This window comes from Python bivittatus, unplaced genomic scaffold (genome assembly GCF_059951505.1).
Source record: "Python bivittatus isolate LINGU-HERP-01145 unplaced genomic scaffold, Pbiv_v1 ctg000480_np1212, whole genome shotgun sequence".
NCBI lineage: Eukaryota > Metazoa > Chordata > Lepidosauria > Squamata > Pythonidae > Python > Python bivittatus.
In genome coordinates this window covers 64567733-64586822 of record NW_028277075.1, presented here as the reverse complement: position 1 = coordinate 64586822, position 19090 = coordinate 64567733, and the positions used below count along the sequence as shown (strand labels likewise).

At 41.0% G+C, this 19090-nt stretch overlaps 1 protein-coding gene across 2 annotated transcripts in view; it reads left to right on the top strand.

Annotated features, from left to right (window-relative positions):
- The first annotated feature begins 460 nt into the window (after window positions 1-460).
- The window catches only part of PNPLA2 (patatin like domain 2, triacylglycerol lipase), a 60401-nt gene continuing 41771 nt past the window's right edge, over window positions 461-19090 (top strand). For both annotated transcript variants that reach the window (XR_015797120.1, XM_088146076.1), the window contains exon 1: window positions 461-952. Coding sequence is in view for 1 of the 2 variants with exons in the window: in XM_088146076.1 (XP_088002202.1) it covers window positions 766-952 (187 nt within the window). In the remaining variant the exon portion in view is untranslated. The remainder of the gene's footprint in view (window positions 953-19090) is intronic.

The following is a 19090-nucleotide window of genomic DNA, read 5'->3' as shown; positions in this document are numbered from 1 at the left end:
AAAGGCATCGCAGTGGAAACCTTTCAAATAGGAAACAGAACCAAGGGGAGGGGAAGGAGATAAAAGGTTCCACTAATAAACTTATCTGAGTCGCAAGGTGCGGCTGCTAGAGCGACAGCTCCGAGCCACACGCCTCCAGATGTGTGTTGCACAGCTGTGCTGCACGCACGCCCCTATTGGCTGCCGTTCCGGAACGTCCCCGGCTTTCTGAGAATTCCTCCGCCGCTGTTGTTATGCCCACCCGCTGGCGAGTCCCCGAGGTGCCCTCCCCTCCCCTCCCGAAGGCTTTTAGCATCCGGACTCCGCCCCGGGCGGGGTGGTGTTATCTACGCAGCAGCCATTCGCCGGGGCTGCAGCTGCTGGTTTGCTTGCGTGGGAGAGATTGTGACAACCCCCGAGCTCCTCCTCCACGCCGCGAGCAGGCACTCACCTCATATAACGTTTGCTATGCGAGCCGCCGCCGATTAGGCGCGAGCGGTTGCAGGAAGAGCGAAGGGAGCCGGGGAAAGGCGGGTGGCAGCGCAACAGCGAAAAAAGCCGGTGCGGAGGGCGAGGTGACTGGGAGTCCGGCGGCGGCCGAGAAGGGCAGCTCGCCCGTAGCCCGTCTGGGAGCTGTTCCGACCTCCTCGTTGCCCTGCCCGCGCAGCTCCGCGCCTGTGGACACACTGCTGGGCACAGCGCTCTCCCGTTCGCTGCCGCGGTCTCCCCCCACCACACCCGCCTCCTCCAGGGCGAGCGAGGAGCTGGTGGCGGGGAGGCGAGGAGATGTACCCGCCGGGCTCCACCTGGAATATCTCCTTCGCCGGCTGCGGATTCCTCGGGGTCTATCACATCGGTGTGGCCAGTTGCCTTCAAGAGCATGCCCCTTTCTTGGTGGCGAATGCCAAAAAGATTTACGGCGCCTCGGCCGGAGCCCTGACGGCTACAGCCCTTGTTACTGGTGCCTGCCTAGGTAAGGGAGCGCGGGTCATCTTTCCTGCCGGGTGGGGGAAAGTGAAATCGCCCATTATTTGAAGGGCAGCTCCCCCCTCTCTGCCCTTGCCCGCTCCTGGGCGCTGCCAGGATAGCAATCCCGCAGCCCTCCCCCGGCTCCCCTCCTCCAGGAACTGCTGCTCTCCGATGGGTTGGGTCGGGAGGGCATCAGTTTAGGAAAGACTCTAGTGTACTCTAGCGCTGAAGTATGAATTGCATGTGATTCACAAGGTAGGCGCGCTTTTTCAAAACGAGATAAACTCAGGATAGAAAAATTATTTTGCAGAAGGATGACTTGTTTTAATACTTTCCTTATATTAGCGATGTTTACACTTGTTAACTTAGCCTGTTTTTAAAGGCGAAGTTAACTGGGTTCACACTGTCTCATGTTATAAACCATGACTGACATATCATAATTGTTATGTTCACAGACTAGCAAATCAGAAGCAAGCAAATTATACTTTATACATTATAATTATTGATGATTGATGAATCCAGCTATTGAGTCAGACCATTGCAATGCCCAGTGAAGTACTGTCTATTAAAGATATTTGCTGTCCTGTGATATATACTATGGTTCCCACTCGTATATGAATCATTGTGTTACTTGAGGAAGGTAATGGAAATGTATGCATACATACACAGGATATATATAATTCCTCAGATCTGGTGATGGGAGATGTACACTGTTATAGTTATTCTGTTTAATCAAGGGGAGATAGGTGAGAGAGAATAAATCTCTTCCAAGTGCCCAGACTAACTGACGTATGCTAATAATAGGTTAGATTCCTATCCAATGTTGTATTCATGCTCATTATAAGTAGGCTCTAAGGAAGCAAATCTATGTCATATGCCACAAGTGTGATATGGTGTCTTCTCCCTCAGTGTATGAGTCTTTGATCTTTTCCTAAGGTCTGGGGTACAAAAAGATTTCATGCTGGTTGCTTTAAACTGTTTGCTGTTAGTTTCCAAACCTTTAGCAATGGGCAGCAAAAACTGTCCTTTCAAAGGGGGGGGGGGGTTCTTTCTTTCGCTTTGCAATTTCTCATTTTGGAATTTCACATAAACATCCCTGAAGGGCTTTTTAGTGTGTTTCTAAAAAGTTTTCTAAGGCTGCTAACCTATGTCTGCATTAGTCACCAGGACATAATCCTTAGTAAAAATGCTTAGCACTGGACTGTAAGAACCTGTCCAGAACGTGCCATTTAATGTATGGAGCGGAAAACAAAACATGGGTTGTGCACATGCTGCATTGGCAGAAATCTGAACATGATTCATTTTTGTCACTTTAATTCTCCCATTGCCTTGACCTTGGGCATCGTGTTTTACATGCCAAGAAACAGGCATGTAAGTGCATTGCATTACATTGGAATATGGGGGGGGGGGCAGCAGGGGGAGCCTTAGTTTGCAATGGTTACATTAGTAGGAGCTAATGTAAATGTATGTTTGTGTCTGTGGGGTGGGGGGAGGCAACCCTAATTGTTTCCCATCTTACTATTTGCTGTTCAATTCCTTTCTTCCCCTTTGATGTTTTCTCCTATGTTTTCCTAGAGAGTCTTGAACTGTAGTCCTGTATATATCCTGACATATGCAGAACCAGCAGAACAATTTTAGTGGATGTTTTAAAAATTTAGATGTCTGCTTACTGGGATTAACCAGTTTTGAGGGACTGCAGTTCAGTAGGCTCACAAACAACATGGGAATCAACAAAATCTGGAGAGCCAAATTGTATGAAGGGGTTCTACAGCCAGTTTTCTCCATATTCTTATTTTTTTTTAAAAAAAATATTATGCTTAGCACCATGGTGTGGCAGTGGGAGGAGGATTTAGTCCTGTTTTGCTCCATTATTTTCTTAGAAACATTGCTGTGTTTTACCATTATATAAATTAACTTCCAGTCATCTTCTCTTCCTCCAGTGCCTCCAGGGAAGGGATCAAAAACATTTGCTTTCATTTTCAATTAATCACAGGTTTAGTGTGTATGTGTGTGTAATTTTTATTGAGAGTTTTAACAACAGTAAGAACTAATACAAACTAAAGTAGAACAAGAAAGGAGAAAGAGAAAGGGAGAAATAAAAAAAAGCTAAAAGCACAAAAAGAAAAAGTAAGAGGAAGGTAAAGAGGAAAAAAAGAAGAAAAGTAAAAAAAAAAGATATAAAGAAATGGCTTCTAATTTTTTCATAGCAGTTATAAGTACAATTATATTTTAACCTCTCTCTCTAAGATTACATCATGACTCTCTTCTTTCTATAGTCTATCCTGTCTAATCATCAAAACCATAAATCACAAGTTAATTTTTTTCTTTTTTATGCAAAAAGTCCATAAGGGGTGGGTTTAGGTTTAATAAATCGGTGTAATGTTGGCATTAAGTTGTGGAACTAGAACTGGGGAAATCCGGGTTTGAGTCCACGTACAACCATAGAAACTCACTGGCTGATTTTTCTCAGCTCCTTCTAGCTCATGGTTGCAGGCAAATTTAGATGAGAACTACTGTGTATTGTGCCTTGAATTCCTGATGAAAAGTAAATAAACTGTGTCTTTTAAGCTAGCTTGTTTGGCTAGACGTTAATTGACTAAACATGGTTAGCTTTGATTCAGACACAGTGCTGAAGTGGGGTTGTTTGAAAACAGAAGCAAAAGTTTCTGGTCTTACCATGACCAAAAAGGAGAGGTTGAGGTTTGTTAGTTAATATCTGGATGAGGCTGGTGAATAGATACATCAGTCCCATCTGCACTGTTTTTTAAGGAACTGGGTACAGTACATATTTATAGCTCAAGAGTTTATGTTTATATGTCTTTCTTTGCTTTGAGAGAAAGATGAGGTAGACATAAGGAACATTAAGTGTCTTGGTTAAGAATTTTTATGAAAAAAAAACATTTATTTTGGAAGTTACTAGCAGGATCTGTAGCTAGATTTTTGAGGAGCTTCTTCATGGTTACACTTCCAGGCAGCATTGTTTCCCCTCTAAAACAACTGGATCTGAACTTTTCCCTCTATCTCCCATGGCTACTGCTATGTTTTGAGATCACAGGATGTTCTATTTTTTCTTTGATGTGGTTAACTTCCAACCTGCTGACAAGTTGCCCATTTGTCATGGGATGATCTGGAATGCTTGACGCCAACATGCGATCCTTCTACTATAAGGGGAGGGTTACAAATATAGAGAGCAAAGTATCCTTTCACCACACCCTCGTATTCCTCAATTTGAGAATTATTAAAGGACATGAAAGAAAAACCTTCTCACAAGGGAAAGGTCTTATTTTGAAATTGGTTCCTTGTATACCTGTGGGGCCTATTGGAATCCAAGGCAGGAGGATTCTGAAGCCTGCAGTTTCTCAGCATGCTAACTTCCTTTGTCATAAGGGGGGGTGGGGAAGGGGACCTTGGCAAACACCAGAAGCATCTTGAATTCATGATTCCTGAAAAGTACAGAGGAGAGCATTATTCATCATGGCACAAATAATGTCTTACAGGACTTTAAATATATTGTGGCATAGCCTCTTTGAGGCTGCATAGTGGCTACTGGGTTAACCTATTATTGATTTCATATGTTTTTCCTACCAGAAGGAGCCCAGAGAAGTGCACAAAACCAGGAATACACATACAGAGGAAAACACAATAAGAATATCAAATGGTTCTTTGGAAACACTCATTTAAAATCCATAATATCTTGGTGACATTGTGGCCCAGGAGTTATTTTATTCAGCAAATGCTGGGTGAAGAACCCTGTTTTGGGCTTTCTCCTGAAGCTATATAGTATATGGACCAGCCATACTTATGGTTCAGGAAGAGAGTGCCATTAAACAGGGGCAATTACCAAGAAAGCCCTTTCCTAGCATTATAGGCCAAGCTCATAGATATAACTGTGGGCAAGGCCTGGCCAGCTGATTTAATCCATGGTATTAGGAGAAATGATCATTGAAATGTTTAGCCTGTAAAGCCCTCAATGGTATAGGACAGTGTCAGTCCCCTGAATTGGCCCCACTACCTCATAGGTAGCCAGTACAGTGTTTTAAGGATCAGTGTAATGTAGCCTCACTTAGCAGCCCCATTTACCAATCTAGCGGACTGCGCCATTTGTAGCTTCTGGACCATCTTCTAAGTTAGACCCAGTGGAACATGTTGCAGTAGTCTAGTTAATAAGATTATGAGGTCAGGAGTTATGGAGGTTAACCTATCTTAGTCTAGGTGATAACAACTATCTAGCTCTTTTTATTGCCTTGAGCAAGCAATTTTGTTTACTGATTCTAATATTGTGGTACCACCCATTATACTGTAGTAGGTATCACCTGTATCTACATGTCCTGGAGAAAGACTGTTTATCCTGAAATGCCAGGTGTGACCTACTTTATTCACCAGAAAGCATGTAGCATTAGAACTGTGATATGCAAGTTCCATTGATCTTTATGTCATCTTCATCATCATTATAATTTTTTATTGCTCAATTAACCTGAAACAAAGAAGACAGGTGAGTTCCTGTTGTCTTTGATGGGAATGGAGGGCCTCAGGTATGATGTGGGGTTTTTCTCAGAACTGAGAAGGATCTCTACCTGTTTCCCATCTCCTCCACCTGTCAGGACTGAGTGCACGTGCTAAGCAGGCATAGGATAGAACCTTGCCAGAATAGCCTCGGCTATCTAATATCTAGGAAAAGCCAGTTCTAGGGAGTTTTCTTCTCCAGAATTGCTTCTTATTCATCTTGGTTAAGCTATTGAAACCTGGGGAAAAGGAGAGGGAATTAACCTCTGCAAATAGGAATGGTTTACATGATGTACCAGTAATGCAGCAATCTCCATTCATGCACGGCCTAACTGCTGCAGTACTGCTTAAAATAGTAGGGGAGTTTGTATGTACATCCCATAGTCAAGGTGGACTACAACTTCTGTCATTCCCAGGGAGCTGGGTTAATGGCTCGCTGGGGGCGATTGGAGATGTAGTTCATAATATTTAAAGGCATTAGCTTGGAATGCCATATTAAACATTGGACTGAATTTGAGAAGATCACCTGGCTGGTTTCTATGCCTAAGGGAGAATTAGAACCTGTGTCTCCTCACTCCTAGTCCAACAACTTACACCACACTGTCTTTAATGAGAGATGAAGCACGAATATAAATTTGAATAGGGAGAGGCATTGGCAGGAATCAAGCTTATAGTAACTAACAATAGGAACCTGTAAAGTGAGCATCCCTAATGAAATAGCTTCATTTTGTTATTTTTTTAAGTTGCATATGTGGGAGGCATATGTAATTTCCCAATGAGCAACATGACTTACTGGTTATTGGATATTCACCTGAATGTTTTTGAGATGCCACAATAAATGGAAACGTATATTCAATTTTAGCGGCTGCCCATGGAAGAAAATTCATAATTAAGATGAAGCACAGATGGTAAAACTGTCGCCTGTTCTCTTTGTATTTCCATAGGTACCATTTGCTTAAGTCTATCTCTTGAATGTAGTTTTTTTTCCCAATCAGGAGTATGTTATTTATGAATACATACATGTGAGGAAATGTCCTGGATGTTTAAAATTGATGAGCAGCTGACAGAATTTTTGGCAGCTCTTGCTGAAAACTTTGCGGGTTGATCCACATGATGTGCATTATATAAGCAAGATTTTAAAAAATAGCAAAGGGCATCAGAGTGGAATTAGCCCTTGAGCTATGCTTCTGTGATTGTAAGAGAAAGAAAACATGTGTGCATTTGGATCTAGTGAAGATAGGCAAGCATAAACCAGGAATTTACTTGAGTAAAGGAGTGACTGAGTTCATAGCTACTTGATTAAAGGAATATCTGAGTTCATAGCTATATTAAGCCATAGTTTGTCCTAACCCACACTTGGCACATAAGACCCTAAACTCAAACCAAGTCACATTATCATATGTGAGCCCTGTCACTGTCATATTGCCATATATTCCTACTGCACCCTCCCCCTCACTCCCTCTGTAGTAGAGGTGGGAAACATTAGGCTTTTCTTATATTATTACCTGCAAAAGGCTGCATAGGGTGAGAACTTGCCACTGATTGGGGTTGTTTTTTAAATATTTAATGGGTTCCTGAAGCCTGTGAGAGGCTTAAGACTCCTATTTTCTACTGAAAATCAGGGAGAATTGGCATTACTGTCATTCAGTAGTTTGGCTGAGCAGTCTTGTGTGGCTCATAGGGGACCCACCCTTCTAGGATTTCAAGGAAGAAATATATATAGAAATATATGCCCCAAGTCCAACACCCAGAGACCGTACACCAGCTGGAAAGAGGGCAGGTGGGGTCTGGTGAGTGTCAAAGCCACTGTCCTGGACGAAACCCAGAGTATCCAGGAATACTGAGAGAATGCCTCAGGCAGCAGCAGGCCTGGGAGGAAGTTCAAGTGGAGGAAGTACCATGGCAAGACAAGCCCCTGCATGGGATGTACCATCCACAGATAGCTGAGGTGGCTGACATTGGGAAATCATACCAGTGGCTAGAAGGGGCTGGACTAAAAGACAGCACTGAGGCACTGATCATAGCAACACAAGAACAGGCACTAAGCACCAGGTCCATAGAAGCAAGGATCTACCATACTAGACAGGACCCAAGGTGCAGATTGTGCAAGGAAGCCTCAGAGACAGTCCAACACATAGTGGCAGGGTGTAAGATACAGGCAGGAACAGCATACACTGAACGGCACAACCAAATAGCTGGCATTGTGTACAGGAACATCTGCACAGTGTGTGGGCTAGACCCTCCCAAGTCCAGATGGGAGATTCCACACAAGATTGTGGAGAATAACAAGTCCCCCTGTGGGACTTCCATATTCAGACGGACAGGCAGGTACTGGCCAATCAACTAGACATTGTGGTAGTAGACAAGGACCAGAAGATAGCAGTTGTGATAGATATATCAGTGCCAAGTGACAGCAACATCAGGAAGGAGTATGAGAAGCTGGAGAAGTACCAGGGCCTGAAGAAAGAACTAGAGAGGATGTGGAAAGTAAAGGCCAAAGTGGTCCCAGTGGTGGTAGGAGTACTCAGGACTGTGACTCCTAAGTGGCTCCAACAGATCCCAGGAACAACATCAGAGCTCTCTATCCAGAAGAGTGCGGTGCTAGGAACAGCTAAGATACTGTTGAGGTGCAGAACCCTCAAACTCCCAGGCCACTGGTAGAGGACCTGAGATTGAAGAAGACACATACCACCCATAGGGGTGAGAGGGGAATTTTATATATATTTCATAATCTTTGAAAATGAATTATTTAGTGCAGAAAAGATTGTTAGAGCTAGCCTCTGTAGTGCTAGACTACAATTCTCATCACAAGTCAAAACCTCTTAGACAGACGCTTCTCTGAAATTAAGCAAGTTTCATCTCAGAAAAAATACAGTATTCCTGCAGAATCCATCCCTTTCTGCTGAAAAGTAAAATAAATAAATAAATGTAGAGCTGCAAATAGTTTCATATTTTAACCACTAAGTAACATAAAACTTAGATTTCCAAATCTTTCTTTGGTCTTGAACTCAGGATCCAAACTGAATCAGATTCTTTTCTGAATCAAGACTTAAAATGCCTCTTATGTTTCTTGCATATCTTTTGTCTTATCTGATCTTTTATTTTGCAGACCGAGAGTATTTCCACACAGCACCCAGTTTTATCCTCCTAAGCTCTCAAAAGTATTTTTGTTCCACCCTACAATTGCTCTCACCCATTTGAGGTGTTCCCCCCAAAAGATGAGTAACATTATTTACACAATTGCCCAACAAGAGAAAGTATGTAGCAGGGATAGACATTTGGTGCCTGCTAGAAGTTTAGAAACAGAGCTCTAAAAGCTTAGCCAGAATAGGCAATGGCTGGGAACTCTGTAAAGCACCAGGTTGCCTATTCCCTGTCTATGAACTATGCTTACTACATTAAGGTATCATTATAAACTACATGGTTTGGACTCATGACAAGCTTATAGAATTCAGCTCTTTGACTCAGTTCAAGAGCACCTGTGCATGCTGATGTTTGTTGAAGCCTTGCTCCTTCTGTTTGTTGGTTGATGGGCAATTCAGTTGCAAATATAACCATAGTACACTGATGAGGTGGAATAATCCCTTTTCTAAAGGACCGTATGTGACTGTTCAAGTCCTTTTTGAGGAAAAGGCAAGTTACTGTTTACTACAACCAGACATTGTCAAGAAGAAGTTATTTGAGGGAATCTCACCAGCCTTCTGAAGCATTTCTAATCTTTGGTGGTCAGCAAAACCATTAAAGCATGTAAGGACATTCTCAGTAGTGAGAATTCATGCATATATGGTCTCTACACCCTGCAACAGAGAAGGCTGCATATTTGCTTGGTGTGATAAGGTTGTTTGAACATTCCACAGATATTTACTTTAGAGAGCGTAAGGAAGATTTTATTAGTGCCTTCTTCAAGACCTTTTGTTCCAGTCTTGATCCAGGACTCAGTACTGGCTACTCGGTGATCAGGTCTATGTCATCAGAAGATAAGGAAGCAATTTTCCATGTGACCACCAGGTTTGATGGGAGACCCTCTCATAAGGCTGGTATTAGCTGTGCTTTTTGCTCTGGTTACCTGAAGCTAACAATCATTATTGCCCTCTCCTTAAAAGAATTCTTGGTGCTTTTAGAGAAGCCTCCAAAGACTAGCAATGCAAGTGCTAGTGCTTTAATTTGAAATGCAGCAAGGCTCACTGACTTTAGGAAGACCTAGTAACTACGTGTGCTTAAGAATTCCCGCTTTAATCAAGGACTTTAAGGAGGGGGGGAATTCAACCTGTGACGTGGCTTTATTTCTGAGCAGAACATTTCCTCAGTCTTGGGTGAAATAAATGTGACATTTGGGTGAATTTTATTCTTCTTAGTTGACAGACATACTGTAAAGTGGAAATGAGAGATTGGAAAGATTTGATAAAATCTAAGATGTAAAAGGGTATGTACTTTCAACTTCTGGGCAGAAGTGAACATGGTTGTATCTGACTGGGAAGGAACCTAATATCTGGTTCTTCTGTTTTTTTCCCTGCAAAATATGCCAGTTTCCTATCCAAAATGTATTTTTTACCCTATATGTTTGTGTGTGTGCCATTATAAAGAAAATTATATGCTGATTTTCCTTAAGATGGTCTTAAGGTAGTTTTCAACAGTAGAACCTATATTTTATATGGGAAAGGCTGACATAAATGAAATGGAATCTTGGAAATGCACAAAACAATTTCCAGAGTTATTCTTCAGCATCACATTTTGAAAACTTCTGCAAAATAGGAGTTGAATCACTTCACAGCAATGCCTTGCTCTTCCCCGCCCACACTTCCTGTGCTCATGATATGGAGAAGCAAGATTGTACTTCCTGAACTTTGCTGTCCTGGTATAGGTGTCCAGCCAGTTTCTTTTGCAAATCCCAGGGAAAAAACAGATCAAAATGAATTGAGAAAATGTTTATTTTCAAGAATATCTCAAGTTGATAGGTCATTAGTGCTAGGAATAGAGAATATAGAGTGTCCTTAATAAATGTCAAGAATATAACACTAGTGTAATAAACCACTTGTTACTCAGTCTAAAAAGTATAACACTGAAAGCTGGGTTATAGTTTATTAATATTCGAACCTAATGAGAATGTTTCTTCTAGTATTAGTTCTTCTCACAGTGATGCTCAGCTAAGCAAGATGGGATTTAGTTTCCTTTAACAGCCTTTTCATAAATAGATTAATTTATTAATATTTATTTATTTATTGGCTGCCCAACTCCAGTGGACTTTGGGCGACGTTCAAAACTAGAAAAAACCATAAAAACAACTAAACGCATTAAATCAGACAGACAGCCCAGACTAAAATGTTCCAATAAACAACACAATCAACAAAACAAAACAGGGGCCTTAAATAAATCATAAACATCAACCCCAGGCCTGGGACCATAGCCAGGTTTTCAAGTCTTTCCAGAACCCTAGGAGAGAGGGTGCCATCCTTATTCCTGGGAAAATGCTTTTCCAGAGGGTGGGAGCCCAACGCTTCCTAGGTCCCACAAGATGGCAATGTTTAATGGAGGGGACCTGGAATGCACCCGCTCTGCTGGAACATGTTGGGTGGGCAGCAACAATTGGAGACCAGCGGTCTCTCAGACATCCAGGCCCTATGCTTTTTGGCTTTTGTGTAAGTATTATGCAGGCAACAAGCAGTCTTCACTGTAGGCATTGCCTCTCTTTCTGATACAAGTCTTTCCAAGAACTAGAATCTACAAGTAGTACTGTTTACAGAACAGTGAGTCATGAATGTGTGTTCCTAATGTTCCATATAACCAAACAAAGAAAAAAGGGTTCACATAGGATATTTGCTGGTGTCCCTTCAGCAACTAAAGACATTGGATAAGATTACATCATGAGCAGATATTATTAAAATATTAAAATATTTGCACAACAGCATGAACATTACATAACTACCATGACTTATACTTCATATTGGATTACTCTTTGATTTTTGCTTTTTCCCTTTTTTTAGAATTAATAGAAAATGTTTTTCTATGAATGGAAGATTGGGAAAATCAACATGAATTGGGATAAGAGATTAGGGATCATCATGTACATCTTGCTAGTTATGTTTTCTTTATGACTAGTTGGGAAGCGTTATTTTGGTTTCATTTAACTTTATCAAGGCTTCGGAATATTCTAAGCCAACGTTTCCCAACCTCATGCCCTCTTGATGGATTAGATAAAAGTACTATAATCTCCAACTAGTATGGTTGGAAATCCAGATTGCAATCTGTACTGTATATAGTTGTTTTGTGACTGGGAGTGAAAATTCAGCTACAGGTAGTCTAACTATAGTACGGGTAGTTACAATGGCAACTGGGACCAGGATTGCCATCACTAAGTGATGCAGTCCTAAAGCACAACATCATGTCACCACATCACTTAACAACACCAATCCCAGCAGTCATGGTTGCTGTCATAACCCCAAGACATGTGGGTTGTTCAGTGGGAAGAGGTGGAAATCCCAGGTAAGGAGCGTGGAGGAGGCTGGGGGAGGCCCTGGCAAGCCACACATGAGTCAAGAAAGGCCAAGGGAGGCCCTGGGAGAGCTGATGCAGGCCGTGAGCAAGTGGGGTGGGCCAGGGGAGGGCCGGTGCAGGCCACATGTGTCAGAGGAGGCCCTAGGAGGGTTGGCACAGGCTGCACATGAGACTGGAGAGGCTGGGGGAGGGCCAGCTCAGGCCGCAGGTTGGACAGGGAGTACTGTGGGCAGGAGAAAAAGTGGGAGCAACTTACTGGAGCAACTTGCAACCTTCCTTACTGGCTTGCCCATTGACTTTGACGGAAAACCGGCAGGGAAGGTTACAAATTGGAATCACATGACCACAGCTCCCTGTGATGTCATAATCATGAGCTGCATATCCAAGTGCCTGGATTGCAATCTCTTGACTGTGAGGGTGCTGCAATGGCTGGACCTTTGAGGACTGGTTATAAGTACCACTCATTCAGAGCTTCCATAACTTTGAAAGGTCACTGAATGAATGGACGTAAGCTGAGGACTACCTGTACAGTTTTGGACTAGCCCAGTTTTGGACATTGCTATATGAATTGTTCAGTACTGTATAGATAAGGCTTGATGTAGGAAGTGAACAAAGTTATATAGCCTACCTTGCATAGGTGTCTGCTTCTAACCACAATTATGCCAAAATGATACAATGTGTGTCATGACATCACAATGCAAACTTTACCCTCCGGTACTTGTGTCGTTTCATGCAAGTACATAAGAGATGGAGTTTACATCACAATGCATATTTTGTCACATAGACATCCTCCCTGAATGCCTATATCCTGAAATACTGTAAACATCTTTTGCTCAGAAGCAGCAATTTTTATAGAACATGGTTGTCGAGCTGCTCACTGAGGTGAAACATACATGTAATAGCATTCTAATGTTGTAGCATTCACACTGATCACCCACTTGTTTTTAAGACGTAATTCAAAATGCTGATTTTTGTTGCACTGTGAGAATTAGAAATATGTTTTTAAAGTCAACAACCGTTCCATTTTCAAGAAGTTAAATTCGGAACCATTGCTACATTATTTTTTCCTGTAAAGTTACAATTCACACATGAACTTTTTTCTACTCCTCGTATGGTCTGGAGCAGCTTACGTCTCGTTTTATAAATGGTTAGTTTGTAATTTGCAATTTCCTAGGCCTGATTTGTAGAAAGCAAAATAATCCACGGGCAATCTGATGAGAAGACTCCAACTGTTCTATCAAATATTGTGACATCAGAACTCCCAAGGGGATGGAGTATATCAGAGGCTTAACCAAGGGCCTCTGGAAAAATAAAATCTTTGGACAACAGAATGTTACAATTATTTTTAAATTACACTGACCATGGGAGAGATCTCTTGGAATTAAAATAGTGTTTTATGACTTCACTGTTGGCAGCTCAACTTCAGCAACCCAGCACTACTGGGTCAAAGTTAAAATATAATCTGTAAGACTTAATATGTAAGTGTAAGCACTTTATGTAAGGGCAAAGAGGACTGAATTCCAGGGGGAGAGAAAGCTGATATATGAAACAAGCTAGCAGAGTTGATTGTGCCAAGGAATATGCCTGTTTGGTTTCCACCAACAATCTGATGAAAGGGGGTGGGGGAGGAGCATTAAAAAAGTTAGGATGAAGGACCTTCCAACTGATGTATCTACACTGAGATCTGTGTTTGCAGCTCATTTTTTAAATATCTCTTGTCTGGACATGTAGGATGACTCAAAATGGGTAGAATTTTTAAGCCCAAGACAAAGCTGAAGCTTGTTAAAATTTTAAATATCTCTTGCTTCAAATATTGTGCCCTGCCCATTTATCACTGCATTCTAAAAAGCTCTGGAATATAACAAAGAAACTGCTAAAGCCTGTGGAAGGTAAGCTCTTCAAGCATGTCAGGAACAAGAACAAGCATTGAAAGAGGATGCTAGGTATAGAGACTATAAAGAGAGTCCTTCAGAATCAGACTCAAGGTCCATCTAATCTGCTCCCAGCCAGATGATTCCAGAGGCCCCTTTGGCACTGATCTTCTGCTGTTGGGGCACAGCCTACAAGTGAATTGTTTTACTTCTATCGTTAGTCTTCCTTTTTAAAAAGGTATAACAAAAATAAATGTAAACAGACGGTGATAAAGTCAGTCCTTTGCTGCACATTGGCTTAAAATGGGACCCTGAATTTCAGGTAGTTAAAAATGCAAAGATCAAGCAGTTCTCTTGATTGTACCATTGGACTTTCTCTAGAAACTCCCAGACACACGCCTTCCTGTCTGTAGGTTGGAAGCAGCTTTGTGCTACCTTAGATAAGTGTTATCTTCCAATGCAGCAGCTTGGGAAACTCATCTGAAAGTTTGTATACATGGGCAGATGGGGAGAGAGGGAATTCTGAGCTTCTGCAATCAGAGGCTGGGCACGGCATTTACTGAAAAATACATTTTCCTCTGCCATAAACCATGTACATTGGTCTATAAGCATGTTATAAAATAGATGTTATCAAAAAAGTGATATATGATTCACTTTTTAAGTATCTTTGGCAAGATGATGTGGCATCGCCTAGCAGTAAAAGTCTCTGTTTCAGAGGTAGGGGTCTTTTGAGGCCTCGCTATTGAGAAAGAAGTTTATTTTGGATTTAGGATCGTATTGCAGGCCAATCATTATGTATTTTAAATGAAGGCTTATGTCTTTCTGGAACACTAAACCAAGTGTGACTGGTAGAACAAACTAACATGAAGAAAATCATGTCTCAGCATGATAGTGAACCAAATCAGTCTCTTCTGTGTATGTTGTCACTGAAAAGAAGACTGTATTGAAGAGGACACTTATGAGTTGTAATGCAAGGACCAAGAACTTATTTCTTAATGGCCGCGAGAGCTTTATGCCATGAAAAAATGGCCACTGAGTACAATATTCTCAATCCTCTAAAATTAAATTAATGTTATTATTGAAACTTAGTTCATTAAATTTTCCTTTGTAACATACATATTTCTCAGTCAGAAAAGCTAGGTTCATATATCAAGCTGTCATGGTTTATTTTAGACATTTATTGAACAGACAATAAAATAGTGGACTGGTTCACACAATGCCAAGCCATAGTTTACAAACCATTATGGTTTAAGACAAGGGTGAATTCAGCCACTGATCAGTTTTGGCAAAGCTGCAGAATTAAGATGGGGGTGCATGTTTAAACGTAGGGTCTCCTCTTCCATCATCATAAAAATAGCTGACTGATCTCTTGATTCACATTTTTGAAGCCCTGCACAACACAGGACTAGTTTACCCATGGCTACACCTTGCCAAAATATAATCTACCTGCCTGGTTTGATCATCCTGAGGGGCCTGCTGCAAGTCCCACCCACTCCTTCTGAAGTACATAGCTTCCACTTATGGAACTCTCCCCCCCCCCCATAGGTATGTGCAGATCTACCTTCTACTTTTCATAAGCAAGTTAAAACTTTCATTTCATTGTGTCATTTGACCAACCTGAATAGGGATGCTATGAAGTCTGTTCTTGGTAGAACGTTTATTGTAATACTTGCTCATTTTAATTGTACTGTATTGTTCTGTTGTTTGCTGCCCAAAGTCTGTTTGGAGTGGGTCAGCCTAACAATGCTGTTAAATAAATACTACATTATTCACATTACATGTGAACTCAGGCGTTGTAGCTTATTCAAGAAACCATTGTTAAAACTATTTTAATGCAATATTTGAAGCCAGCCAAAGTCTGAATGGCAATTACAGTATTAGCACTTAGAATAAAGGGATGGCCAAGGTAACATTAACTATTTGCATAATATGTGCCATTATAAGTGATTTCCTTATCATCCTTAGCCAAAAACAATCCAACAGTAGGGTATTGTATCCTGTGTAAATCAGGACAATGTAAAAAACTAATCAAACTCATTAGAAGCTTTTTCTTGACTGCTATTGGTTTTGTTCATAATGAACAAAGATTTGAGCTTCCTTTTTATTTTTGTGTAGTTATTATTCAGGTCCTATACCTTCATCATTTTAGGGCACATGGGGAAAAGTCTTTCTACATAGATCTAAATCTACTGAGGGTTGAATGAAAAGTAATGCCTCCAATGTCGAGTCACCAACAAATAACACTACTGATGCTCTAGAAGCTCTGACATGTTCTTTAGCATCTCTTCTTTTACTTCAGTTGATGGGAAGTCACTGTGAGAAAAGGTTGTGTTGTTATTGTTTGTGAAATGGAAGCCTGCAGTGAGTACTGTCAATGTGTTTTAAGCAATACGCCGTAATTGAATTTTTGATTGCTGAAGGAATCCCTCCAATTGAAATTCACCTCCAAATGCAGGTTGCTTATGATGATGATTGTGTTGATAGGACTACTGTACATCGTTGGGCCAAAAATGTTTAGATGGTAAACTGGGAAGGGTGGATTTGTATGATCCAGAACAAAGTGGATGACCTCTGACAGCAACTGATGAGTTTCACATGAGAAAGGTTGATGAACTGATTAAAGATAGTTGGAGATCACTGAAGGGGAAATTGCTGTCAAGCTTGACATTTCGCAGAAACATGTGGGTCACGTTATTGATGTTCTTCAATATTGGAAGGTTTGTGAAAGATGGGTTCCTCACATACTGATGGCGGAGATGAAAGCTTTAGGAGTTGAAACTTGCCAGCAGTTGTTACAAGCAGGAAGGTGAGGCATTTCTTCACAGCATCATGACAACCAACAAAACATAGCTCATCATTATAACTCCAAAATGAAGTGTCAGCATATGGAATATCATCACAAAGTTTCACCTGCAAAAAAAATATCCAAAACCCAGACTTGGCAGGAAAACTCATGATTACAGTTGGAAATGGGTATGCAGATGTTACCCACATAGATTTCCTTGAATCTGGCATTTCTATTAGCTCAGTGCTACATTGCAACATTCAGCGTTTTGAAAGAACAATTAAGTAGGCTTTGGAAGCACAAGAAGGAAATGTTGCTGCAGCATGACAACACTAAGCTTCACACTTCACAAACCACCCAAGAGGATGGGTGAAGTTGGATCTCACTGTCTTATTCTACCAACAACATGCTTCATACCTGGTGCCATGTGACTTCCCCCTTTTCCTAAAATTGAAGGAATATCTTTGTGGGCATCTGTTTGACTTGAACGAAGAGGTGGAAAGGGCTGCCTGGTTGAAGAGACAAAATGTGGAGTTCTTTCAGAAGTTTGTCCATTGTTAGCATACGTGTTTAGCAAACGATGGCAACTATGTGGATAAATAAATACAGATAACAAAAGACCTCATTTCAAGGATTATTTTTTTCCTGTATCATTTATTAAAATATTTCTATTTAAACTAAAGTTATGGAGGTGGAGGCATTACTTGCATTTACTCCTTATATTTGATAGGTACCACGTAGGTGAAAAAAATCAAAGACTCCTGTGTCTTACATATGACACCCAGAAAAACAAATCAGTTATCTTTTAATCAGTGTTATTGGCACTGGGGCCTAGCTTTTCCTCTGAGATTCTGGAGCAGCAATCTCATGCATTGTTTGGGGTAGTCTGGTTTAAATATTGTTTTATCCAACATCTTTAGCCTATAGTGCATTTACCTTTGCAACATCTCCCCAAAGAATTATTGCTCTGTTGTTACTGTTACTCTCAGTGTATGGTTTACAATAAGATTATGCAAACTGTTCCCGAGATTATCTGGCTTTTGCCTATTACTCATGCGGGTTCCTGGAATTAAAATAAATGCACTTTAAACTGTAGGGGATTTATGTTTCTTTGATGTGCAGGAATGTTTTTGTAAAGCAAGAAAAGGGGTGTTTTCTTCTTCTTCCTATAAAGCAGCATTTCTCCACCTTGGCCACTTTAAGACCTGTGGACTTGCTGGCTGGAGAATTCTGGGAGTTGAAGTCCACAGGTCTTAAAGTGGCCAAGGTTGCGAAATGCTGCTATAAAGTACCAGTGTCTGGTAGGACTAAATCAGTCCTGATTCTGATGCATTGAGAATCAGTAGAGGTTATCAGCCCATTCAGGTGGCTTAATGAAGCTTTGCTTAATGAAGTATACCACATCCTATTTTTAAAAATCCCAAACATTTTGCAGTAAAATAAAATTCTAGCATTGGGCAGCATGGGAGCAGACTGCATTATCTTGCTGTAGGGCAGTGTTGTCCAAACTTGGCCACTTTAAGATGAGTGGACTTCAACTCCCAGAATTCCCCAGCCAGCATGGCTGGCTGGGGAATTCTGGGAGTTGAAGTCCACTCATCTTAAAGTGGCCAAGTTTGGACAACACTGCTGTAGGGAGTGGCAAGGGGAGGCAAGGGACAAAACATGCATTGTGAGAGCACAACACAAATTTTGTGACTTGTGTACTTCAATATGTCATCAGAACTTGAGTATGAAAAACTGAAGTTGTATTGGGATGTCATGAAGTCACCATTTTTCACCATTGTAGTTTGTACTGAATGCATATATTTGTTCATCTCCCCAACAGCAGTGCTTTCTTTACATGAGGGTGCAAACTTTTGTAGGTTCTACCGTACGTGAAATTCTATCAGTATTTGTTATTCAGTCACTCTAACATGCTGGCTGGGGAATTCTGGGAGTTGAAGTTCACACATCTTAAAGCTGCTGAAGCTTAGAAACCCTGCTCGATCCTTTCATTTAAAGGGGCCCTGGATGTAACTGTTTCCTTTTAAAGTAAGAATCAAACTAGAACGTTCATTTTGTATGGCTGGAGTATGCCTTAATGTTTTACTGCATCTGCTATATTGTGCGTGCTAAAACCTGATGATTAAAAGAACAAACAAACCCAAGAGGGATTAAAATGTAATATTCCGGTGTAGTTTCTATGTTGGGCTTGATGCAACATTGCTTAATAACTTCGTTAAGCAACCTTCAAATATTTTTATGATTAAAGAGACCCATGAGTTAGATTGATTTTAGTTCTTTTTTCAATAAACTATGTTATGTTGTATCATAACAGATATTTTGGTTATCCTGTTTCACAGAAGGCAGCAAATCCAAACCCAAAGGAAAAGGGCAGTATGGCAAACTGGCATGGTGAACTTCTTGGTTTATATTGGCTGAATCCTCTTAATCATACCATAATACTGATTGCAAAATGCTAATACAGAATCTATAACCAAATGTCCAC